This window comes from Apium graveolens, chromosome 6, assembly GCF_009905375.1.
Source record: "Apium graveolens cultivar Ventura chromosome 6, ASM990537v1, whole genome shotgun sequence".
Taxonomy (NCBI): Eukaryota; Viridiplantae; Streptophyta; class Magnoliopsida; order Apiales; family Apiaceae; genus Apium; species Apium graveolens.
In genome coordinates, this window is record NC_133652.1 from 11628252 (window position 1) to 11654637 (window position 26386).

Below are 26386 nucleotides of genomic sequence, written 5' to 3' on the forward strand. Positions count from 1 at the left end.
TTTTTGTTTTGGATTGAAAACGCAAAGAAAAAAGTTACATTTTTTAATGATATAAAGGACCATATTTTAGCTTTTGTGAGATTTTGAACCTTTTCTTTCTTAATTGTGATAATAAGGCCACGACCCAAACTGAAAAGACTTGGATCCATTACATCCTTGAAACTAGCATAAACCCATAGTCCAAAAAAGTAGCAGTCTAAACGCCGCCAACAAGATAATTTAGCCCATTAAACATAAGTCTTGACTCATAATTTAGGGTTTTAAGGTGAGAGGCAGTGAAAACCTAGAACACAATAGAAATAAGAAGACCTGTCGCAGTAACAAGTGTGTACGAAATGGAAGAAGAAGATACATTAGAAATAGCCTGTAACATATGTGGCCACGTGGGCTTAGAAAACGGCTCCGATGGTTTCTACTACTGTCAGAACTGTGGGTCCCAAGCTTCCAACATTCGAGAAACAGGCCAAGACATTGCTGACTTTGTCGATTTTGGGAACCCTTCTGCTTACATGTCTAACAGACGACGTCGTACTGTTCCTGAACCCTTGTCTGAATCTCAACCCAACACTTCTCAGTTCTGGGAATCTCTCAAACTCGAAGTAGATGAACAGAAAACTGGTAATAAAACTCGTAATACTAATGTTGATGATGTGGGGCCTACTGAGCCTATGGATTTTGGGGGGAGTAGTGGGGAGTTGTCGTATTCGGATTATTATTCACAGATTAGGATGAGGTATTGTATGGGTGTTCAGGTGCTTATTCAGTTGCAATGTACGGCATTGGTTGAGGAATTTGGTGTTAATGAGAGAGTTGTCGATGTCACTGCGCAAATTTGGTGGCATTTTCTTCGGTTGAGTGGGGTTTTCGCGGAGGATTGGGCTGATGAAGCTATTACGCAATCCGAATCTCAGTCTCAAGGTATTGAGTTTTTGCCTCTTTTTGGGATTTTTTTTGTGATAATGTATGTGCATTCTTGATTTACATGTTTAGTGTTATATGTGTTAGTGTTATGTATTGTTGTATTGGTTACTGCTTAAACAAGTCACTTAGGCTACTTGGCAATATAACATTGTAAAAAGTTTTTTTTTCGAGTCTAGTTATCCTTCAAGTAATGATAATGTATGTACTATGTAGATTCTTGATTTACATGTTCAATGTTATATATGTTCAATGTAATGTATTATGTATAGGGTCTTGCTTAAACGTGAAAACATAGAAAATTGTTTTTTGTTTTGAGTCTAGTTATCCTTTGATTAGATGCTACCAATGTGTGTAAATGTTTGCACTGTTGTAAATTATAAGAAGGCTCTACCACATTGTAAAAGTTTATGTGTTCAACTGTCAACAATTTTAGTCTGATTTACTGTAAGTTGTTCAAGTTTTTTTTCATTGTTTTTACAATGCATCGAATGTCTTGAAATAGTTTTATAGGGTAGATGAAGTGTCTTTGTTAGCACTGAAATTGTAATATTCCTCACATCTTTTGGGAATCTAGGCAACTTCAGCATTTTCGTGACTAACAGATGTTGTAGGGTAAGAGGGAAAATTGTTGTGAGTAGAAATTACACGATAATAGCTCAAAGTTGAAGATGAAAAAGCGGTTTAAGTCTATTTTCAAATTAAGCTGAATGTCACACTTATTAGTCCAAGGACATTTGATACAATTTACCTTATTACTTGTAAAGTTACAACTTGTGGTTTTTTTTTCCATATATGCTTCTACCAGTTTCCTGAAAAAATACTGCTTATAGCTGGTTTATCTGTCTAAAAGTTTGGGAAACGGCTTCTACTGGTCCTCTTTATTCTTGTAATTTTTAAATTATGCTATTAATTTTCAGTTTATTTATTATATCAAACTAGCTAAACTAATTAGTTTTAACCACACAATTATATTGGTATCACTGTGTTTCTATAGTTCAACTTATATATACGTTCTTTAGATGGACTATTTACAGTAATAAACCTTCCATGTGATAGTAGCAGTTGAACCAACCTATACAGTTTTTAAGTGGGTTTCTTACTTGATTTCATATAAGAATTATCATCTTCATTTCCTTGGCATTATAGAGGTTTTATATGGATGCACTTTGACATTAATATTGATATTTGACATCCTTTTAAGAGTTTGAGGTAGTAAAATATCTAAATATGGTACTCTTTTTCTTTTAATTTTTGCATAAGATCTGTAAATCTTATTTTCTTAACATGCAAAAATTAATTAAAAGCGTGCTTAGTCTAGTGACAATACATGAATCATTTAATTTAGGCTGCATCTGTTGTTCTTGTTTGCGTGTTCAACTTTGTTGTTTTGACATTTCAGGACCAGTGGATGGTTTCGTATCCAGTGGTAATCACAGAGATGAACCTCACAATTTACTTGGTCAGCGAGCTGTAATGATTTGGTATAGATCTTTAAGTAAGACTATACCATTATATCATTCAATAGTGATTTCATTTTTGGCTTGCCATGTCTTGCGGGAGGCTGTTCTGCCTACAGACATCTTGAAGTGGATTTTTGAAGGGAAGCTTCCTTATTTTGCTGCCTTTGCTGATATTGAAAAAGAAATTGATCCTCCCCCTAAAGGATGCCCTATCAGTTCGAGTCGTATGTTTAAACCTACCCAAGCTCTTTCATCACAGAAGTTGGAGTCAACGGCCGCTATTATTGCTGAAATGGTAGGTTTGGAATTACCTCCAGTAAACTTTTATGCAATAGCTTCACGCTATCTCCGACTCATGTCTCTTCCTGCGGATAAGATTCTTCCTCATGCGTGTTGCATATACGAATGGTCTATGCCTCCGGAGTGTTGGTTATCAGCTAATGCACGGAGGCTTCCTACCCGTGCATGTGTAATGTATATACTAATAGTTTCAATCAGAATTCTGTACAATATACATGGTTTTGGAGACTGGGAAGCAAATTTTTCTGGTTCTAGTTCTTTATCAACTGCCTGTGGAGAAAATGAGCTGGATTCTGAGTCTGATGCTAACTTGAATGATGTTGCCAAGACTTCACCTGATTTTGATGCTAAGGAGCTGCTACTGACTCTTGATACTAAATATAGGGATCTTCTTGACACATTTGGTAATTATTTAGATTATGACGCACTTGGCTTTTAAGATTTTTTTCTCCTTTGCTGTACAATTTCCCTTTTGTTCTTAGTTCCATAGTTTTCTCGTTAATATGTTTGTTAGTTAATGCTACTTTTGTATAAATAGAGTATTCGAAAGGCATGCCCACTTATCTTCAATACTGTAAGGATGTTGTTTTTGCTGGAGTTGAACCGTCATTTGAGGACATTGAAGAAAATAAGATAATAGAGGAATTCTGGAGCTTGTATCAGAGACGAGGGGTGAGTCTCTCTCTTTTGCTGTGAAGTATTTAATGAATTTATAGGAATAAACAAGATATAGATACAGTTATTGGCTTTCATTAGTTGTGCTGCCAAACTATTGAATGGCATGCTACTTATTACTCGGTTTTTAATCCGTTGTACAGTGGATGCATTTTTCTGTTTCTTGTAAACTATGTTTCTAGGTGTTTATATATAACATTTCTACAATATATTTATTTTATTTAAATGCTTACAATATGTATTTCGAGGTAATTGTCAAAATTTATTAGTATTAATATCTGACACGGTGTGTAATGTACAGTATTTTCTTTTTCCGGTTTGGAAGAGCACGGACTAGTGCAGTTGTTAATTATTTAAAATTTTCACTTAGGACTTCTAGAACTTCTTGTCACGTACCGTCTTTGTCCTAAAAGGAATTCTCTTTGCTTGAAACAGATTAATAATGTGAAGAATCCTAACAGATTAGTATAGAGGACTAATGTGCAGTGGCTAGTTTGTTTTGTGTAAAGATGATATATGAGATCAGATGCAAGCCTATATAATTTGACGTTTTCCATTTTCATTTATGTTTTGCAGGTTTCGGGTTCATCTCCTGACTGTGAAGAGAGGTCCTCGGGTCATAATGGTGGTTATAACAAAAGACCACGAGAAGATAGCAGTGGCTCATCAATGTCGAGTAAGAAATCAAGAGATGACGAGGTTAATTCCAATGCACTAGAGCAAAGTAGCGAGTCTCATAGTGACAAATCCCATAGGTACATAAACCAGCAAAGTTTCTTCCCTGAAAGACCAAATTGTTATTCTTGTAATGAGTCAGACAGAGATGAAGCAGTAAATCGCTTGAAATCGAACATGGAAGAGAACAGATTCTGTTACATTCCTCCAAGAGATAAATGCAATGATACAAAATACCTTCACTATGCTCGGAAGAAAGATGAAGGTGCTTATACTTATGCCGCCCATGCTGATTATTATATTTTGCTTCGCGCTTGTGCAAGAGTTGCCCAAATAGATATTAGGTGCTTGCATGCTGGAGTGCTGGGTTTTGAAAGAAGATTGGCTTTGTTAGAAAAGAATATTGATCGTTGCCTGAATGTAAAACTTCCAACAGACACTTGTGAGTTTTGTCGTGATGACGAGGTGGAAGTCAATGCTAATGACGATGTGGAAGTCAATGCTACGGACAGGATGGAAGTAAATGCTACTGATGATCATGTTATGGGATTCTCAGATTTAAATTTGTGAGCCAATTTGAGAATTCTGTTTTAAATTTGTGACCCCATTTGAAATTAGTACTACCTTCTAGTTTCTAGCAGGAATTTTTTGTTAGGGTTCTGAGTTTGGAATTACCTCCAGTAAACTTTTTTGCAATAGCTTCACGATATCTCCGACTCGTGTCTCTTGGATAGTGTTATATGGAGAATTTTTCAAGTATAAATTTATGTTTTGATGATTATAAATATGTTTTGAGTTTATTATCATCTAATTGAATATTTGAATTAACCCAGTTTCCCTCTTGGGCTCTTTTCATTAAGGGTTTATATTTTAAAATATTAAAGACTTCAAGAAAATTTCAAAAACTAATTTGTAGAAGCTAGGGGATTATACAAAGATCGGCTATTAAAAATTTTAAATATACAACTTAAATCCTGTGCGATACAAATCATATAATAATTTTAAGATATTTATATAAATATATAGTAATTGTAAATTTACATTAAAAATATATAATTTAGTATGATAATAATTTTAAGTTTTACTTAAACTCCTTATCCATCAAGTGGAGTTGCCAAAAATCATTCATGAAACAATGAGAGGCTTGAACTTTATTCTCAAGTCTCGCAAACATCATGTGACACAGTTGAAGAAACTATGTTTATCACTTAAATATAATCTTTAGATGGTAAAAGGCAAGTTAGATCTTGATAACACCATTAAAAATATAAGAGTTTTATCAGTTTTTACTGAAGACTCTGTGCAGATTTCAATTGCACCTTCATGTGCATAACAGTTTTTACATACTGCAAAGTTTTAGGATGGTACTTTTTAGGGGGAGTTACTCAAATTCTCTCCAATTCAATTGGAGGTTTCTGAAGCAGGAACAACTTCTCTCACAATCCTAACTAAAATTGTTTAATCAATTGAAGCAGGGAGTACAATTGCCAATAATCCACATATTGGGAGGCAATCACACAAGTATATTCAAGTGGCAGTCCCCTGCAAGAGGGACAATGGTTTGTGGCCATGACCATGATACATGATAGTAACCTGACTAAATCCCCACAATTTATATTTGAGTCAAACGGTGACACTTGTCACAAGAACAATTCCTACCTCTACTCCATCAACCTCAAACACTTCAAACCAACCGTCCACTTCAACATAACATTCAAAACTCATCTATTATAAATAATAAATTATTTACATAAACCAAATTTATTACTATTATATAAAAGGCAAAACATTGAAAATTTTGGTACAATGCCTGTTTTTTGATAAATTTACCTATTTACCCTTACTTATAAAATTATTACTATTATATAAAACACGAAACAGTAAAAAATTTTGTGCGGTACCTATTTTTTGGTACATCTTAAATTTACCTATTTACCCTTAATTATAAAATTATATTAATTATATTCAAATTATTTTATAACAAGTCAATTATAATCAGAAAAGAAATCATATTTTGTACAAACCTGCTACCAGCACATATGTCTCTCATTTCAATTGCATGACCCTGGATAATATACAAACTCTTACTGTAAAATTCGATCAAATGTACAAACTCTTACTGTAAATCAAGTACACACGCTTCACCCCTCCCTGAGCTCGTGGCACACATCAAAATCAAATTTTTGTGTACCATCCCATTCTCTACATTGACACCAATTCTGAAAATAATAATTATTATAATTATAATTAGTAATAAACCAGGCAATTATCTTTTTTAACCAAAAAACACTACCAATTATATTCAAATAATAATATAATATTTAAAATTTATAATTGACATCTCTTCTATATATAATAGCACACAACAAGGGAATAATTTTTTGAAATTAAAAAGTCTTATTGAAAAGACTAAAACTATCCCTGTTTTTAATATTTATATAAAAGTTGTGTTTTGTGGGAATCGAACTTCTTCTATACAACCTCGTAACATTACACCATATTGTCACATATGTTATTTATCATACACATAATATGTAAGTGTGCTAAATGAATATTTTATTTAACTTTAAAGATAGCTACTTGAATTCTGCAAATAAAAATGATAATTACTTGAATATTTATACAATTAATTTTAAAGAACTGAATTACAAATATAAAGTTATGCATAATACATAAATGGATTATTATATTATTTATTATTATTATTTAGTTTGAAAATATATCTCATGTATTTTTAACATATTTTTTATTATAAAAAGTAATTAAAATATACATATATACTCCCTGTATCCCATTGAATTCTATACATTACTTTTTGACACGCTTTTCAATGCTCATTTAAAACATAATTCCAAAAATTTTTAAATTTTTTTTTCTGCATAAAAGTTTATGTTTAAACTTTTATTCAAAAAAAAACATTATGAAATTATACTATATAAAAGCCTCCAAATACGTGCAAATAGTGAACGTATATAATTGGATGGGACGGAGGTAGTAATTTTTAAAGAAAATACTGAAAATAGAATCGCTTATATATAAATAATCTACATTGGTCTTAAATATTTAGATAAGTTCGAATTATAATGAGTCAATAAATTTTAGTTTATTTTGAATTTGAAATCAGAATTTGGCTCATTGTTCAAAAAATACTCGAAATTTGACTACATGACTAGCCGAAAAACATTGACACATTCTACGTTTATTAAATTAAAATTACAAGTTCGACGAGAATATCTTACCAATAATGTGAAATTTTTTGATATCTTATATTAATATAAATTAATGTGTTTGAGGTATTTATAGGATCAAGTCAATTGATTATTTGTATTAAAATTACTAACTTCACTGGTAGCGGAGTAGCGCGATAGTGTTTTGGGTTTGGGACTTGTCCCGATTTTAAAAATATTTGAAATTTGATATGAGATCTCATGAGATTTGTTAAAACTACGATGATATATTAAATCGATTTATTTTTCATTTTTCACTTAAAAAAACTAGCATTTTAAAAAGAATTATTTTAGATAAATAATATTTATTGATCAAGATAATATTGTACAACTATTTTGAATTATTCAAATAAAAGTTATATCTATAGTATATTGTAACATTTAATTCAATATATTTTATACTATTTAAAAAAATATTGTTCAATAATTTGAAGTAATTAACCAGTTCAACTAATATTTATAAAACTTTATCGAATTGAAAAATATTTAATTTTAGGAGAATAGTATACAATTTAATAACAAATTATTATATGAAGAAATATTAGAGTTGTAATGAAAGAAACTTACAAATAGTTTAAACAACAATATAATTACAATTTTTCCTTCAAATTCTTGAAAAAAATCATGAACATCAATAATAAGTCTTACAATATATAATTTATTTTTATGTTACATGATTGATACTCGGTCGCGTAAAAAACAGATATGGATTGTTTGTGAGTGATAATGTGAATAACATATATAAATTATTGTAATTTATTTATTACATAATTTTAATTTTTGAATAATTATAAATACATGTTATTTAGGTAATCAATTGTCTCACTAGATATTTATAATGATTATACATGTACATAAATCAGATATTTAGCATATAAATAATTTCCTACGAAATGTAACATACAATAATTCATATGCTAAGAGAGACACATATAACTTAATCTTATTTTGTTAAGAGTAGTGTAAAAAAACTAACATTTTTCTGAACATACATACGTTAAATTTCAAAAACTAACATTGTTCATTAAAATCAACTTTTAAATAAATAGTAGTGTAACTTTTATATTATTTTATATTATGATTGCAAGTAATTCTGAATTCAGCTATTCATTTTTTATCTTTTTAAATTGAGTAAATTAATTGTAAGTTAGTAGAGAACTCAATAATAATATAGACCAGTTATATAGTTTATTTAAATAAAATTTAGAATTTTTGGTCAACTCTGTATTCAACATATATGTTAATTTTTAACTTTTTCTTTGTAAACATACCAACGACATTCTACATATTAAGTTTATTTGTTTCATTTTAAACGTACACTGTTTATATCCATTCATTAAATACAATTATACAACATAAATAAGAATATATATATTTTTCTTAATGAGCTATATTGGAAAAGTTGTGTAATTTAGTAATGTATTGTATGAAAATGATACACAGATAAATACATTAGACATTATACAATATTTACAAATAAGAATATAACTAAAAACATTAGAATTGCATGTATAAAAAAACTCTAGAAAATAACGCGTGCCTCGCACGGGTTATCATGCTAGTTAAATTAAATTATATAACAGTAATAAAAAAATATGTGCATCGCACGAGTTTTAAATAATTATATTATAATAAACAAAATATTAAAATTTTGACATATTACACATTTTTTGATACACGCTAATTTGACAGAAATAACCATACTTAATGAAAAGTTTATAAACTTTAGTATTTTATCTATTTATACTATATTATAATAAAAATATTAAAAGTTTGATTGGCCGGTCGTCAATTACAATTCTAATTGATATGAAGTCAATTTCCTCCTAACAATTTAAATTCTTATTCATATTGAACCATGTATTATTCTAGTTGATATATATTTTTCTTCTACCAATTTAAATTTTGATTCATATCCAAATCTATACTATTTTAACTCATATTAAAGTCAACCTTTTCACAAATTTATTGTTTATTTATTTAAATTTTAAAAAATCTTTTTTTATAAGTACCAATTTAATTTTTTAAAATTAAATATCTATACTATCAAAATATAATTTTTTAATCGATATAATGGCATATGGATAAAACGAATTAATCTTAAATTTTCATCCAACTAAAATGAAATAATCTATAATTTTTTATCCGGGCTAAAACAAAAATATATCATTAATACAGGTTAAAATATAATTTAAAGCAGACTAAATATAATTATTTGGATTTGGTTGGTATAATGTGTCTGAATCAAAGACAAAATAATATATATTATTAAATCAGCTAAAAAACTATACTATTGATATTGAGTTAAAACAAAATAATATATAATATTTATAGAGACAAAATTTTTTTATACAATTTATCCATACTTGTACAAAATTAAAATCAAAATATAATTTGATCAACTATGATTTCATCTGTATTATAAGTCTCACGTTAAAACTGAATAACTTAAACTATTGATCGGGATAAACAAAATTAACAACTAAGGATAAATCATATATTATTGATCTGAACTAAAACATAACTTTTAACAAAAACATAAATACCTTTTGTAAACACAAGAAATATCAATTTTGTTCTTTTAGTATGTTGTCACTTTTAAATGCATCTTATTAAAAAAAATGATGAAAATATATGTGTATTAATATATTTATCATCAAATTTATATCATTTAAAAAATTTAAAATGAACAAATTTAAGAATTTTACTCAAATTAATTTTTTTAAAAAACTGTGCTATATTATATTAAAAAATTTGATAGAGTACATGTTTTTTGTTACACGCCGTTTTCATGTTAAAATAAATATATTCAACTTGGACTAAAATAAAATTAAAAACTATAGTAGAGTTACTTGAATTTGGTTTACATAAGGGGTTTATATAATTACGAGTTTTATTTTATGTCTATAATGTCAATACTATTTACAATAATATTAAGGACGAAAAATTTAAATTTTTTTAATATTCGTATGATCATTTGTATTTTTGGCATCCTCTACATTTAAAATTATATTTAAGATAAAATATTTTCAATAATATATTAGTATTCACAATATAATTATATAAATACAAATAAAATTAAATTTTTATAATGGACTCGGGTTAAAACAAAATATTCTCGAGCAACAAAGATTAAACCATTGAACCGGTGTACAAGAAAATTAAAATCAAAAGATAATTCATTTTTTGGTATAATGGTCCCGGAATAAAAGAAAAATTATATACACTGTTAATCCAGTTTTAGACAAAATTTTATTATTATACACAAAAGCAAATACAGTTAATTGGATTTGTTGTATCGCCCTATAACAAACTAATAACAACTATCGAGATAATTAAGAAAAAAAATATATTATTGATCTAGGTAATTTTTTTTTAGAAATAAAAAATAATTCGTTGATCGATATAATAACATCAGATAAAAATAAAATAATATATACTACTCATTTGAGAGTAAAAGAAAATAATATTCAAATCAGACTAAATTTTTTTTAAAACAAACTATACATAATTACTTGGATTTTGTTAATATAAAGGATTTAATATACTTATGGATTTCTTATAAGTCTATACTATCTATTCTATTTAAAATAACCGTGCATCACACGTGTACAGTTATTTAGGTGCGAACAAATTTTATTAATAAAATATTATAAATAAATAAAATAAAATAATATTTTTTTAAAACAACCGTGCATCGCACGATTTATACAATACAGTAGTTTAAGTAAAACATCAAAACATAATAAAATTTTGAAATACAGTTTAAAAGTAACATACGATTTCTACAATTACGAATGTCGCAATAATTTAAAATAAAATCGGATAAATTGCTAAAATTGGTATAAGAAGAAGATTTGGGTCGGGTATTGTAACTATCGTTCCTAAAACAATTAGAACAAAAATTCCCAAAACAAGTGAAAGAAGAATACTACTACGTCCCCGCAATATAATGCCTAATGGTAAAGAATTCAGGGGACAGAGGGAGTAGTACTTATATCTCCGTCCTCTTCTGCCCTTTTTTTCTATACATCTCCGGAAGACAATTAGAGAGAGAGTGAAGAAGAACACGGCACGAAAAGGTACACGACAATATATTATAATTTGATTACTGAGTTAGCCTTGATTGTTACAATATAATACTGACTTGTACAAAAATTATAGTTTTGTAAGTCTGAGTTTTACTTCGGTTAGTTGTTTGATAATTTATAGAGGGCTTATATAATTTTGACTGATGATGTGGCGTTACTGATTGGCTTGATATATAAAGTTTTAATTTGGTTGAAATTTACTAAGTGCATGAAGATTGAATGCTAGTGTTTTTGATTATCATGGGCCATATTCCTGTTGAAGTGATCGGACATGTTCTTTCTTTAATCGGGGATGCCCACCATGTAGTCATTGCATCTATGACTTGTCGCAAGTGGCGACAGGCTTTCTATAATTACCTCCATACACTTAAATTCGATGATCACAGCGAGCACATTGTTTATGGCCGTTTTTCGGGGACTGAAATTGAAACTCTAATTTGTAATACTATTTTTCAAACCACTGGATTACAGTGCCTTTCGATAGCTATTTCTAATACCATCACGATTACTAGCGGGCACGGGATATTTCTTTGTCTGAGATGTCTTTCTTTGAGTAATGTCGTTGTGTCACCGCTGGATTTGAGTCTTCTACTCTCTGCCTGCCAAAACTTGGTGGTATTTAGCCTTGACAGGTTGGAGTTTGTGGAGTCTCATGAGACGACGACAATAGAATTTACTACGTCTACCTTATTAAAAGAAGTTTCTCTCCAAAATATGAGTTTTGATAATTTTATATTGAAGGCTGATAACCTGGAAAAGTTGCAGGTAAGAAAATGTAGTTTCACAGCTTTTGACCTTTTGGGCAAAGGTACATTGAAGTTCCTCGAGATTGAATATGTAATCATGAGTCATTTTGAAATTGGCGAGAATTTCCAAAATCTAGAAGTTGTGAATGTTAACAATCATCAAGTAATATGGGAAAATTTTCATCATATGATAGCAAGATCAGCAGGACTGACAAGACTTAAGCTATGGTTTCCTGGCTTTGGCAAGATTGTAAACATGGAATCTATTTCAGCCTGCTTTCCTTTGTTAAGCCATCTTGGCTTGAAGTATGATTTAAGTGATGAGTTATCTCTTCATTGGAATGCAACCGATTCTAATTTACGAGGTTCATATCATTTTGGCAATGTGGTTGTTCTGGAGCTACAATGTTTATTTATTAACTCTTGTTTCCCCTTGTGGCTTGAGGAACTGCTAAAAAGATGTCCTAAGCTCAGAAAGTTAGTAATACACGGGCTCGAGTTTTTAGAGGTTTGCATAAAGTGCAGCAGCAGCGTCATAGAGAGGGCCGACTTAAAGGCCCAGCAGCTGGATTTCGGAATGTCATGTATTTCTAAGCTTATGAGTAAGTACGAGCATGTGACTGTTCAGTTTAGATACATATAGAGTTCTTTCAAGATGCCTGTATGGTGTAAATTATGATAATTATTATTGTAATGAGGTACATAGTTATACAGAAGTTTGATTATAAATTTTATGATGATTAGAATAAAGTGGTGTTTTGATGTTTTTGCTGATAAATATACCTACCCTGGTTACTGTTGAGGAAGGTTGTCATTAGTCCATTACTATTTCTTTTTTGTCTAATTAGCTATTCATATCTGCGGAAGAAGGAATTTTTAAAATTCTGTTGCTTTCTGACATTTCACTTCAAGCAGACATTTTTCGTGAAGCAACTTATAGAGATGATAATATGCATATTTTTGGCTTGCCATGTCTTGCGGGAGGCTGTTCTGCCTACAGACATCTTGAAGTGGATAATAGAAGGGAAGCTCCCATAAGTGGATAATAAGAATTTTGTACAATTTACATGGTTTTGGAAACTGTGAAGCAATTTTTTCTGGTTTTAGACTTCTAGTTGTTTATCAACTGCCTGTGGAGAAAATGAGCTGGATTCGGACTCTGATGCTAACTTGAATGATGTTGTCAAGACCATCATTTGCTGGAGTTGGACCATCATTTGAGGACATTGAAGAAACTAAGATAATAGAGGAATTCTTGAGCTTATATCAGAGACGAAGGGTGAGTCGTTATTCAGTTTCTGGCAAACTATGTTTACAAGACAGGTTTTTCGAAGGCAGGACATGATCTAGTTTACAGAAAAAATCATCCTCGGAAAAGATATACAGTAAAAATTATGATCATAAAAAAAAGAAAAAAAAAGAAATTTCAGTTGTGAACCAAGTATAACATACAAAATACAGATACATGTGATTAGTTTTCAAAATTTACAAAATCACTCAAGGAATGGAGAAAAAAGAGAGATCTTGAATCAACATCTTCCACCATGCAACAAATGCTCCAAAAGTGCCATCCTTTCCTATAGACAGAAACTCGGGAAATAATTATATTTTTTATTCGACAGGTGCATTTCTACCTAAAGGTTCCGCAACCATCTGCCCAGAGCTACTGCAGAAGTTAATTGCACATTAAGTACGCTGCTGTGTGGTGGCAGTGGGTGCTGAAGCTAGCGTAATGTGTAGACCCCTGGGGGTTCTTGATTGTAGTATGAAGGCAAAGTGTGTTGCTGCTAGTGCTGCAGCCTCCTGTTTTCACCAGGAACATTATTGTATGAGTCTCATATTTTTAAAACATAGTGCGTAATATATGAGAAGGGGAAAAATAACACGGAGACGTGGCATTTGGATCAAGAGTGTGATTAGGAGATATTTCAAAGGTAATTTGTGTCTGATCATAATTTTTAGGTTGCACTAGAATGCTGTCTAATTGAATATTTGAATCATCCTACATTTATGTCTAAACCTGCACGTGTTTAATGGTTTCTTCTCACTGCACTAATTTGCAGTGAACTTGTAACAGCTGAAATAGGTAGACTGACTGTGTAGAATAATAATGTTGTATTACACTTACTACCACCGAGTTCATTCAGCTGTTTTGAATTTAAAAAACATGTGTATTCAAGAAAAGTTGAAAATATAATGCACAGGGTCATGATATGGGTTCTAATTGTAGGAGCTAGACGGTTACTAACCTGTCTCTGTCTTCGACGTTGCAAAATACTGATGGCCCAGGCCATGATGTAGCAGGGAAACAGAAATCCAGTAGCTCGCAGCAAGAAAAGCTGTAAGCATCATAATAATTAATGGGGTCAAAACGAAAAGCACTAAATATTGTAGATATACAAGATCCTGGAACTTAAATCTAAAAAGTGTAAGCTGCTGCTTACAGTAAAGAAGTTAGATGCATCGCCATCTTCATCTACATCAGTCACAGTAACTGCATGCCTTAATAGCAAGAGAGCCATTAACTGCCAATCAAAGCAATACAAGGTGAGATTTCAAGACCATTAAATCAAGGTAAGACATGGCGTGCCGAAGGCCATACTCCCAGGTAAGCTTTTAATATGGACGTTCTTGCGAGATTGCAGATAGTTATGCTTTATCAAGACAAAACTGAAGTCCAATGTAATAATGTTTAGTTGCACCAAATTTTTTAATAATACCTTTTTTTAAGAAACTATTTTGCGGTGCAACCTAATTGACATTTTCTCATCTATGCCCTGAAAATTTTAACCGTTAATAACCTACAATAAAGAACCATAGGAGTGCAACCCACTTGAAAAATCACAACAAACGCTTAGAGAGAGGAATGGGCAAATTTGGGAAAAAGTTATTATGTGCACCTATATTCGAGAGAGTGACTTATTTGGCGACTAACTTTTTCTAAAAAGAGTAATATATAGGACCGAGGGAGTATAAAAGAAAGTGTGAAGTGAAAAGCAGAACTAATCAACCAAAACCTACTAGTACCAAATGCTCATTACACTAGCTTCTGTGATTTTCAATCTTTAAGGGCTTACAATTAGAGCAGCTGAACGGAAAAACGAAGCTCCGCTAGCATTTGTTGATGTATATTCATCATACTCTGCCTCTAACATTTGACGCTCTGCTTCTGTGATTGCCAAAATGCGAGGATCATGCAGATCCAAGGGCGTGCCAGAAATATGCCATCCTCCCCTGATAGGTATAACAAAGGAAACAGAATGTCTATTACCATTATTCATATAAACCCGAATCTCTTATTTCTCATTACCAGGGGGTTGATTACCCCACATATCTATTCTGAACTGCCAGCAATCCTTATGAACACAAATTTAAGGATAGTAATATAGCAAAACAATCAACCATTAAGCTTACCCAATATCTATAGTAGCTTCCTCAAGCCGTGGTCGAGGAGGAGCAGTATAATCAGGCTGATAAGTCTGCATATCAATGCCAAAAAATAAAAAATAAATATCATTACAAGACACAAAAGTGAAATCACATGAAGAATGTACATATATAATAATAAGTGGCAGCAACAGCGGTTATAGTCGTATAGACAGAAAAGAATCACAAATTTTCACATCTAATTTTTATATCGAAAACAGAAAGCAAGTTTTGTTGGGTACAATATTCCTTGTAGATAAATGTAAGATACAAACAAAATACAAACCATCCGAATTGACCTTTCACCTTTCAATTCGTCTGCTTAAGGGATTATAGTACCATCAATTATCAAAGCAAGGACACACGGGGAGAAACACATTGGGCCACACAAGAGATTGGTGGTGAATATAATGGCATATTAACATGGAAATTTGGCAGACCAGAGTAATAACTAAGTAACTTTTATGTTTTCTGTCCAAATTGAAACCAGTGGTTTTAACTTCAGTAACATAAAACAGAGGAAGTAAGGATCACAGTACATAAACTTTGTCCAAGGACATGGCAATGATCTAAGTTTTAAAAAAAAATGTACAGGGTATTTAAATAGATGATCCACAGTACTATACAATACGCAATCACGGCAAAATATTAGCAGCTTGTCTGTTAAATTCAATTTCGTAAATTATACTGCACGTGCAGGGAGATACATCATGTCCTGTTCTTCTACTAAAGCAGAAAGAAAAATAGCAAATAACTCATACATATAATAAGTAGTAGACGTACCTGATGGCAGATTTCACAGTTGATGTCTCCTTTTTCATTGCACCAGTGTTGAACACACTTTCTGTGAGCATACTGCATAAAAATGAGCAAAGATGGACAAATCAAATTAAAGACAGCAAAAAAACAACAAAGACATGGGCTTAACGATTTCCCAAGAAAAACAAGAGGCTGACATGAACATGGCAGATAATATTTCAAATAGTAACAAGCATAGTCTATTAGGACATCAGATACAAGCAGGGTTTCCTTATAACACTCGTTTGCATTACTAGATATGTTTTCCTTAAGAAAAGATCAATATATTATACAATTAAGGTATCGCAGCAACAAAATTCAAGTTTCAGACCAATGGTAAAATTGGTGTTACTTTGTTGATTCAAATTCTCAAATCTTAGAGGATATTTGATATTTTTACGCCCAATTTCATGACAAACAACAGAAATTCACAACTTCCAAATTCTCGCCCCCTCAATCAATCACATTCCTTTCTCTCACTTTGTCAGGAAAAGCACTACATTCCAACCTGACCACAACAATCAAAATAAATTTTAAAAGAAAAAACAGAAACTTGTAAATTACCTTAAGACTGCCGCTGCAAGCACAAGGTGACTCCATATTGCTAATTTCATCCTCATCCTGGCAAATACGGCACTCAGCCGTGGTTAAAAGGGGCTCTTCTTCATCCATTCCCTCATCTGATGCTCCCACCGCAGAAGATGAGGCAGAGGAGGATTTACCCACCACCAACATCTCAGGCGGCATAGATCGCCTTTCATCTAACCCAGAATATATCTCAGGCTTCACAAGCCGGTCCACATCAAGAACTAAATGATCACCCATTTACTATTTTTTTACAAATTAGGTAGCCTGAGATAGCCTATCAATCACAAATACAACAAAGATATAATCTTTTTTCTCAAAAGCCAAGTACCCAAAATATATAAAAGCCTGAGGCAGCCCTATTAATCACAAACACAACAAAGATACAATCTCTGTGTCAAAATCTAAAGTAACCAGAACAAAGAAAAGCCTGAGCCAGCTCTATTAATCACAATTCACAAACGCAGACAAGATTCAATCTTTTTCTCAAAATGCAAGTACCCAAAACAAAGAAAATCGTCAGACAGCCCTATAGATATGATATTTTCTCAGAGAGCAAGAACCCAAAATAAATAATAAAAAAAAAACCCGAGCCAGCTCTATTAATCACAAAGATTCAATATTTTTCACAAAATGCACATACCCAAAACATAGAAAAGCCTGAGACAGCTCTACTAATCACAAACACGTCAAAGAATCAATCTTTTTTCACAAAATGCACATACCCAAAACATAGAAAAGCTTGGGCTAGCTCTATTAATCACAAACACAACAAAGATTCAATCTTTTCTTCAAAATGCAAGTACCCAGAACAAAGAAAAGCCAGAGACTCCTCAATTAATCACAAACACAATAAAGATTCAATTTTTCACAAAATGCACATACCCAAAACATAGAAAAGCCTGAGACAGCTCTACTAATCACACACACATCAAAGATTCATTCTTTTTTCACAAAATGCAAGAACCCAAAACAATTAAAAGCCTAAGCCAGCTCAATTAATCACAAACACAACAAAGGTTCAATCTTTTCTTCAAAATGCAAGTACCCAGAACAAAGAAAAGCCAGAGACACCTCGATTTAATCACAAACACAATAAAGATTCAATCTTTTTCACAAAATGCAAGAACCCAAAACAAAGAAAAGGCCAAAAAAGTCAAATGTTTGATAAAACAAGACACCTAAATACAGAAGCTGTTCTTACCAAAGCAAAACAATGAATTTAAGGATGGTACAAGAAGGAGATATTGTGTATATATAATGCATGTACCTGGGAATGAATGAAAAAAGGGGGATAAACGAAGGGAGGGAGACAAGAAGCGCGTAGGGGCCCACCCAAGCAAAGGGGTCTTGTTCTTGTTCTTGTCGTATTAAATCCTCCCTCTCTCTCTCAGGACAAAAAAGGAGGAAGATCAGTTTTATCCTTTGTTGTCAATTCCGCGTTTTTGAATTTATATATCCTCCCCCTCTTAACCTTAATTTAGTTTGTTGCATTAACTTAAATATCAAATCTTCAATTATCCAAAAAGAAATATGAGATATTGTTTGATGTAGATATTTTTTGAGAAATTAGCAAAAAAAAAATGATTTTTTTATTTTCTTTTGCAATTTTTTTTTTGGACTTCTTTTGCAAAAATACGGAATCAATCAAAATCAAGCAGACATGCAACTAGTTGAATCGAGTTTTTTTTGTTGTATTTGGATTGCATGAGCTTGCATGGAGTCGCATAAATTAGTTGAATAAATTAGTTGAATGATGTATTTAGTTGAATCAAGTTGCAGAAAATCGTATTTTTAAAAAAAATTGAAAAAAAAGTATTTTTGCACATAAAAAAAATATTTTTAGAAAAATGATAGTATTTTTACAAAATATTTTTAACCATGGATTTTTTTTAAATATGCTCTATTTTTTTAATTAAGACGTATGTTTTTAAGAAAATTTCTTAGAGATTCCAAAATTATTTCCGAAAAAGAAATAATCGAGTCCCAAAAATATTACCAGTGGGTGAGTTGTCGTAAGTTGTTACCTCATTAATAAATGAACTGCTCGTGTGAGGAATGAAATAACACGTGTCATTTGGGAACATTTTTTGAAATACATAATATTATTCTTTTCGAAATTATGGTGCCATATTTTAATTCGATATATACAAGATGAATTTTGTTTCAACAAATATAGCTAATAAATTATGATTGTCTGTATCTTTTTGCTAAATGAAGGGGTATATTGGAGTATATTATTTTTAATATATTATCTATAATATACATATGAGTATATCACTTATATATTATAGTTAAGTGGGGTTATCTTTTATGGGTCACCTCTTTATTTTCGGATAGTTGTAATTATTTTGTTACTATAATTAGTGGCTGGGATAAAATATATATATGCATGAGGGGTGTGTGTACTGTTTGAATTAAGGGGATTGCCAAAAGATCTAGCAGCACTACTGCCAGTGTATCGATAATGACAAGAGCCTCGGATTTACCGGAGCGGGCGTATCTTGACGACGTTAGTCCCAATTTCTGGAATCCAATGTCTGTTTTATAAATCGGATTTTTTGTGGTGTGCTCGTAAGAAATGATGTGTTAAATTTTAAATGATGCTTCTATAATAAATATTGATGGACCCTCCTGCATTTACATCAATTTTACTAATAAAAACACTTTAAATTCATGAAAGTTAATGTTTAATGTGTGACCTTTAGCACACACTAGACAAACCGTTTATAAATTCTTTTTACGCTACCATGTGATAATTTTTTATTTCGCACCTTTTTTAAGATAAAAATATGCTCCTGATATATGTTTAAATAAGAAATTAATGGAACACGGCCCAAATAAAAATGTCAAATATAGAATGCTCGCAAATCATAAATCTTAACCATATAAAGTTGGTTTGAGATATTTGTGTGACCGATTGACTGATTTTTTTTAAACAAAATGTGTGAATTTACATTAGGCTACACTATAAACGAGTCGGATTGAGTCAAGTTTTTCTATCATGTTCAAATTCAATTTTTTCTCTTAACTAGTCAAACCAAATTCGGTCACCTCATTCATCAACTTATGTTTTTCGAATTTAAACATATTAATAAACGAGTCGAGTTCGGATTGTTTGTAAATAGTTGAGATCGATCGAATCCTAGTTAAATTCGAACCGATCAATTAAATAATTAATTTTTTTTATCAAGCATCCCATATTAAAATACATATAAACTTATAAGTGATATGCAAGCTCAACCCAACAAATTACCGTGACTTAAAAATTACAATTGAAAAAATGAAGATTAAAGATATAAACTTAATTGTGATATATATATATATGAAAAGATTAAAAAAAATTAAATAAAATATGTATAGCTCGTAGATTTCGAAGTCTGCATGAGTCGATTTCAAGTTACCCGATCAAGGTAGAAAAGTTATCGAAACCTAGTGGAAATTTACAAGTATAGTAAAGTATTGGCATCGTGAATGGAACATATAGACTATAGTATAGTAAGACTAATGAAATTTACTATAGTATAGTAAGACTATAGAATAGTAAGACTAATGAAGTCTTTGTCAAAATAAACATCGAACTTGTTCAACCTTTTTCCTCGTTGTTTCTGTGTTTTCTGCTCTGCAAAACTTTAGAATTTTCTAATATTTTGCGTTAAATTCACGATCGCCTCATTTCCTAGATTTGTTTATACAACTTGGTGTGAGAAAGACTTCGATCCTATTAGTGGTGGAGCAACATTGTCAATACTATAAAGGCAGGCGGAGGCACAGTGAGACCATGAAAACACAAAAAACCCCAAGATTTCTGCAACATTGTCAATACAGTAGTGGCTGGCGGAGCCACAATGAGACCATGAAACGCAAAGACCCGAGGATTTCAATTTGAAGTGTTAAATCTTACTGATATTAAGTAACTGGTTGCTTTGGTTATAGATACGAACAAATTATACAACATAATGTTTATACCTGATTTTTTGTTGATTTCAGAAGCAACGCAATGTTTTTGAAATAAGAGAACATACCAGTCATATGACATAACCAATCATATGTTGATGCCATTTGGAAGCAAAAGTCAAGGACTAAGGAGAAGCAAGAAATAGCTTCAATAACTCCATCGAGCCACAGAAATTTACCCTCCAAAGAATCAAGTAACCTCAACTATATCATCTACAACCCGACCTTTCTATATTCATCCTAACCAATACAGTGAAAATTGCATAAATACATAAATATCTTGCATCGGCAGTCTGAGATGTTTCACCCCTCCTAGAGTCTGAATGGAAAATTTCCCAAGTATTGATGACCTCAACTATGTAATTAACATGCTTATATCAATACATCATATCATCCCATCACACGAGGCACTGACAAAAACATCCAACGATGGACAGTTCGTTCAGCTCACCTGGACTTATGAACCAAAGGTGTTTCCTTCCTTTCTCATGAACTTCTATATCAGCACCATAGGCTTCATCTCCGCAAGAAAAAAATCTATGAATACCTACCGACGCGTGTAATTATATACTTGCCTTTTTCAAGGTCATATATGGTCTTCAACTGAGGTTTCCTCCACCTTGTTATATAGCATGTAGTAAATATCAACACAGCGAAGAAGATTGAAAAAGTAAGCCAAGCAGAAGAATCACTACTAACAATGTTAGCGATCCAACTTGAGTCGTCTACTTCTGTGTTGGTTGTGGCCTGCAAGATGAAAGCTCCCAACGCCCAATCAAGCGGAATGTCACCAACCTGACTAGCATACTCAATCCTGATGTAAAATGCCGATTAGTACTTTAAAAAAACAACTCTGGATAGAATTAAAAAGATTTACAAATAACAGAAACTCAAATGCATCAATGTATATTACGCTCGGGATAGCAGATAGTAATACCTATGATCATCCATAGGAATCTCCAGAGTATCATGAAGTAGGGCCACAATATATGCTGAAGAGAAGCAAAACCGAAGTAAATCCTCATCATCCAGTGAGGGATGTTTCCTCTTTAACATTGACCAATCCTCTTGACAATAATTTTCACCAGCCATTGGTAGGTTAGAGAGAAATGCTCTAGGTGCCAACCCAAAGAACTAGAAGGGAGACAATTAAAATTTTGACATTATTTGACAGATGGTAGCAAATTGTAAAATAGGAGGTTCAACGGCGAAATAACCGTGAACAAATTTGATGAATAAAAAAAGAAAATAGGCAGCACCTTAGATGTATGGAAGAAATTTTCTGTGGCCAAAAATTTCCCTCTGAGCCTCGGTATAAATGTTGATCCAATAGAACAGTGTTTGTATGAACATTCCTCTACATTTTATGTAAAAAGAAACTCCAACCATTACAAAACTAACAGTAATTACTGATTTCCATTAGACAAAGTACAAAGACGGAAAAATTATAAAACATACCCTTGCCTTTCTGCAGCAACTTCAGGGAAGCGGATCTGCATTCTGAAAAGTTACCACTTGGATGTAGATCAGGTGAATACCTTCTATTTTCCAATATAGAACTAGGAGAGAGACCTTCCGACAACTTATCATATATATATCCTCGAGGAGTGCAAGGATCTATTTGTTTCTTTGTTTGAACATATTTAGCTGCTGCATTGATGAAGATAAAGTAAAGAATACATTTTTTAAATGGCAAAATTGCAGAAATTTAAATACTCACGCACCCATGCTTGTGCTGACGCTTAATCTCACAACCTCTTATCGTAACCAAGAGAAGGGGTGATGCAGGAAGGCCGATTTAATAGCCAAAGACACAAGGGAACAATACAAAAGGCCTTGAAATATCATCTTATTTTGAATAATAATCCTCATTTGCCTAAAAAAATAGTCATTCCTTGCTTCACATCAAAAGGGTATGCGCAATGGCAAAGTCAAGGGACTACACTTTCAGTATTTTAACACAGATCTACAAGAGGTGATTTAATGTGGACACCTTAGACACAATTAAGAGCTTGGTACACCCCATCAAAAGTCAGATAGAAACACACTACATTGACATTTGAAAATGAGTTATACGTGAAGGAACATCCAACTGTTTAATCTGAATGAAAACAATAGACCTTTCCTACTAATTTAAGTTATTTAGTTAAATATTGTATTTAGGAAGACTGGGCAAGAAAGTCGTGTTCCGCCCGCGATCCCCAAAACCAAAAATAATTGAGAAATTATCAAAAATACTACTTTTTTAAGTTTGTTTGCGACTTTATTTTATCTTTTGAAAATATTTGCAAAAATACGATTTGCAACAAGATATGCAAATTCTTTTAAGTTTTCTAAAAAATAACTGAAACTCTTTTTGGTTGCATTCAAGGTTGCACCAAGTTGCAAAACCGCATTTTTTGCAAAAAAATTGAAAAATCGTATTTTTCAAGTAAAACTTTAAAAAAACGTATTTTTGCAAAAATAACTTAAAAATCGTATTTTTCAAAACAAACCTCAAAATAATTCCCATGCCTGCTCCAAGCTCCAAGGTGGTATCAGGAATTTTTAAAAAATAATATATCACAAATACACTTTAAAAAGACTATAGATAAAAAATATACTACATTATTTAAAATCAATTAAACGTATTTGAGACAACATTTATTTTTGATATAAACTAAACATTAAAATTATAATATTTTAATTAACTTTAATTAGAACATGAAAAAATTATATTAACAGAAACGACTGAAAACTTAAGAAAAAATGTCATAAATAAAAGTAATAAGACACATAGTACATATTCTATAATAATTATTTTAAAAACAAATAAAAGTTTATCTTAATTGGATATTAGGATCAAAGTCAGAGACATGTATTTGAGGATCAGAGAGGTGAGGAACTACTACCCATCCCGACTGTTCACATATGTTTTTATATTAAAATCCACTTTCCCCGTCCGTAACAAAAAAAATCCATGAACACCACCACCCCATTTCAATGCAGGGATCGAATCAGGGTCAGGTTGGGCGGGTGGCGGAGGGGTGAAGCCCCATCCATAAGTGGTCACTGTTTTTCAAAGTTCTATATGATCTTTATACATAGATCATAGATGTAATGCACATAAAACAGAAAGTAGATTACTTCTACCTACCCACTCTTAATTCTTTCTTAAGAAGCGACTCCTTTAGCAAGTTGAATGCAACATTCTGCAAAAAAAATACAATTGGAAAATTTTAAATCATCAGGGATAATTTATATAAGTTGTGCTTAGTAAAGTGATAGCAGAAACTGAATTAACAGTATAGTTTGTAGTAGACGTTACAGTCAAGTACCAACACAAAATCCAATACAGTCACAAATAAATAAATCAAATTTTTTATGTTACCTGGCCATAGTGTAGCAAACTGTGGCTGTATAGATTGTAACTGGAATTCCCAAATCTAACTACGCGTGAGAACTCGGGAGGTACTGGATCGCTCGAGACAAAGGTTACCTGCAATAGTTACACTCATTGATTTATTTTACAATCAGTTATAGTATTAAGTAGGCCTAATCGAAGTAGTAGTAACCCTGATAACTATTAGTCCCTGGATTATTTTGAGGAAAAAAGTCTAACAAAAAGGCAATAAAATAAACTTGACTTTTTTATGGAGTCAGATAGAGAAGAAACAAAGTTTCGCATACTGACAGAAATCTTATTTCAAATAAAATTAATGCAAAGTTTCATCTGTTATAAATATTAATGGATAAACCGGGGCCAAGTAGCTGGACCAAAAATAAACCTGAGCAGAGGCACCACCAAGTTCGATAATTCCAGTTGTTTGCTCAGGATCACCACCAAGACTACCTCGGGCATAATTAGCAACAACCCAAGCATATAATCCTTCGTCAGAACCTAAAATTTAAGATTAAAAATTTTAGACCTTGATCTTCAACTATAATGCTCAAATTGAATGCGCTTGGAATCCATATCTACCAAATGCATAATATTAATCTAGAACACGAAGATTAGGAATAGAGCTATAGATATTTAGCCAACAAACGTACACTTAATACTTAATAGTAGTAGCATTGCCCAATTCAGATAAGATATGTTGTACATTTAGACAAAGTAGGAAAAAACACTAGAATCGAATGCCATTAGCTTCTGTACAATATATGAAGGAAAGAAAAATCCATTATCTTCAGTATAAAAGGAAAAAAACACAGGATTGGCAGCACTAGACACAATTCAAAAACACAATCTTTTCTTCAAGCTTCAAATTATAAATCGGTGCACATAACATTGTAATGACACACGACATATTGAATGCCCCGAGTACACATTACTCCCAAAGTTGCAACACTAGCATATCAATAAACATAAAGTAAACGCACCAAAAGTTGCAAAACCAAACCACATTACATACCTGAAATAACAGAAGCCCAATGATCACTAAACTTCAACCCCGAAGGCCTCAAAACCTTCCGGCAAGCCTCCAAAATCTCCTCCTGAGCACGACCATCCACCAACCTCAATCCAGCAGTAGCCATTAACCGAATCTCGGTCTTTTCCCAATACTCTTTAGGCACTCTCTTCCTAGCAAATTCCAACAACTCATTCATCGACACACCTACCTTCTCCGGATCACCAGCAAACGCAGACAATCCAGGCGTAACTCGCAACGAAACCAACCCATCCTTCCCAAAATCAAACTCAGGAACACCATTCTTAACCCAGTACTCAAAAACATGAATTCTTGTCCCTGTACTTCCCCCATCAATCAAGATTCTAAAATTCCTCTGACCCACATTCTTAAACCCAAAAAACAACAAAACTAACAATGCAAAACTAATAAAAACCACAGAAAACAACAAAAGTTTGGATCTTGGAGCATTCTTGGCACTCACTTGGGCTCCTTTAGAAAAAAGACTTGTGGATCTGTTAATTGGACGAAACTTGAGAGAATCCATTGGGCCTTTATCACTGAGAGATGGATCATTGACGACTGGCTTAGCATTCAATCGTCGCATCAAAAGAATGTAATGAAAAAAGAACCATATGAAGAAGATAGATATCAATAGATATGTAAAAACCACTGTGCGTATATGTGTGTATATGTGATGAAAATTGAAAAAGATGGGATCTTTGAAATGGGTTTTGATCGGAGATTGAGAGGGCTGTCGGAGAGATTTTGCCCTCTCTTTCTCTCTTGATTTTCTTGCCGATGTTTTGGAGACGATGATGATATTTTTATTTTATTATTTTGATTTGTTTGGGTTTTTCTTTTTGGATTCAATGGTGTTTGTTTGTGACCGGTCTAGTTCGGTTCGGGTTATTTCAGGGGTTTTTACTTTCTATTTTTTTAAAATGGGTCGTGGGGTTTGAATTACACGCATCGGCTCGCAAAATCGGTCAAAAGAACTTTATCGAAGGATCTTAAAGAAAAGAGACCGACCAGTCAGATGTTCTCCGTAAATCCCTTCATGCACCGTCTCCAAAGCCTGTTGATGCTCTTCGGAATTGAAGCATCTCGAGAGGGGATGCGTGACCGAGCGAT

General features: G+C 32.1%; 4 protein-coding genes across 8 annotated transcripts; 2 read left to right on the forward strand and 2 right to left on the reverse strand.

Annotated features, from left to right (window-relative positions):
- Positions 1-175: 175 nt before the first annotated feature.
- On the forward strand, positions 176-4740 carry LOC141668380 (TATA box-binding protein-associated factor RNA polymerase I subunit B). The gene is made up of 4 exons (XM_074475249.1): positions 176-918; positions 2321-3085; positions 3220-3353; positions 3933-4740. The coding sequence occupies exons 1-4, from the start codon at positions 336-338 to the stop codon at positions 4599-4601; spliced, it is 2151 nt and encodes a 716-aa protein (XP_074331350.1). The 5' UTR covers positions 176-335; the 3' UTR covers positions 4602-4740.
- A 6388-nt stretch (positions 4741-11128) lies between these two features.
- LOC141664583 (F-box/LRR-repeat protein At1g67190-like) lies at positions 11129-13141 on the forward strand. The gene is made up of 2 exons (XM_074470542.1): positions 11129-12697; positions 13011-13141. Exons 1-2 carry the CDS (start codon positions 11569-11571, stop codon positions 13139-13141), a joined length of 1260 nt encoding a protein of 419 aa, XP_074326643.1. The 5' UTR covers positions 11129-11568.
- Positions 13142-13476: 335 nt separating this feature from the next.
- Positions 13477-18337, reverse strand: LOC141664368 (uncharacterized). Of its 3 annotated transcripts, none has more exons than XM_074470303.1 (8): positions 18175-18337; positions 16884-17181; positions 16305-16376; positions 15510-15574; positions 15173-15329; positions 14540-14620; positions 14345-14434; positions 13477-13898 (listed from the first exon to the last, which is right to left on the reverse strand). In XM_074470303.1, the coding sequence occupies exons 2-8, from the start codon at positions 17142-17144 to the stop codon at positions 13782-13784; spliced, it is 843 nt and encodes a 280-aa protein (XP_074326404.1). In that variant the 5' UTR covers positions 17145-17181; positions 18175-18337; the 3' UTR covers positions 13477-13781. The 3 variants fall into 3 exon arrangements, with proteins under 3 accessions (XP_074326404.1, XP_074326406.1, XP_074326405.1); XM_074470305.1 differs by having other exon boundaries at positions 18109-18337; XM_074470304.1 differs by lacking the exon at positions 18175-18337 and having other exon boundaries at positions 16884-18102.
- A 2599-nt stretch (positions 18338-20936) lies between these two features.
- Positions 20937-26155, reverse strand: LOC141666521 (putative apyrase 6). 3 transcript variants are annotated; one of them, XM_074472575.1, is made up of 9 exons: positions 25256-26154; positions 24629-24741; positions 24232-24339; positions 23998-24052; positions 22320-22511; positions 22121-22218; positions 21799-21995; positions 21561-21675; positions 20937-21480 (listed from the first exon to the last, which is right to left on the reverse strand). In XM_074472575.1, exons 1-9 carry the CDS (start codon positions 25857-25859, stop codon positions 21448-21450), a joined length of 1515 nt encoding a protein of 504 aa, XP_074328676.1. In that variant the 5' UTR covers positions 25860-26154; the 3' UTR covers positions 20937-21447. The 3 variants fall into 3 exon arrangements, with proteins under 3 accessions (XP_074328676.1, XP_074328675.1, XP_074328674.1); XM_074472574.1 differs by having other exon boundaries at positions 20937-21675; positions 22320-22508; positions 25256-26155; XM_074472573.1 differs by having other exon boundaries at positions 20937-21675.
- Positions 26156-26386: the final 231 nt, after the last annotated feature.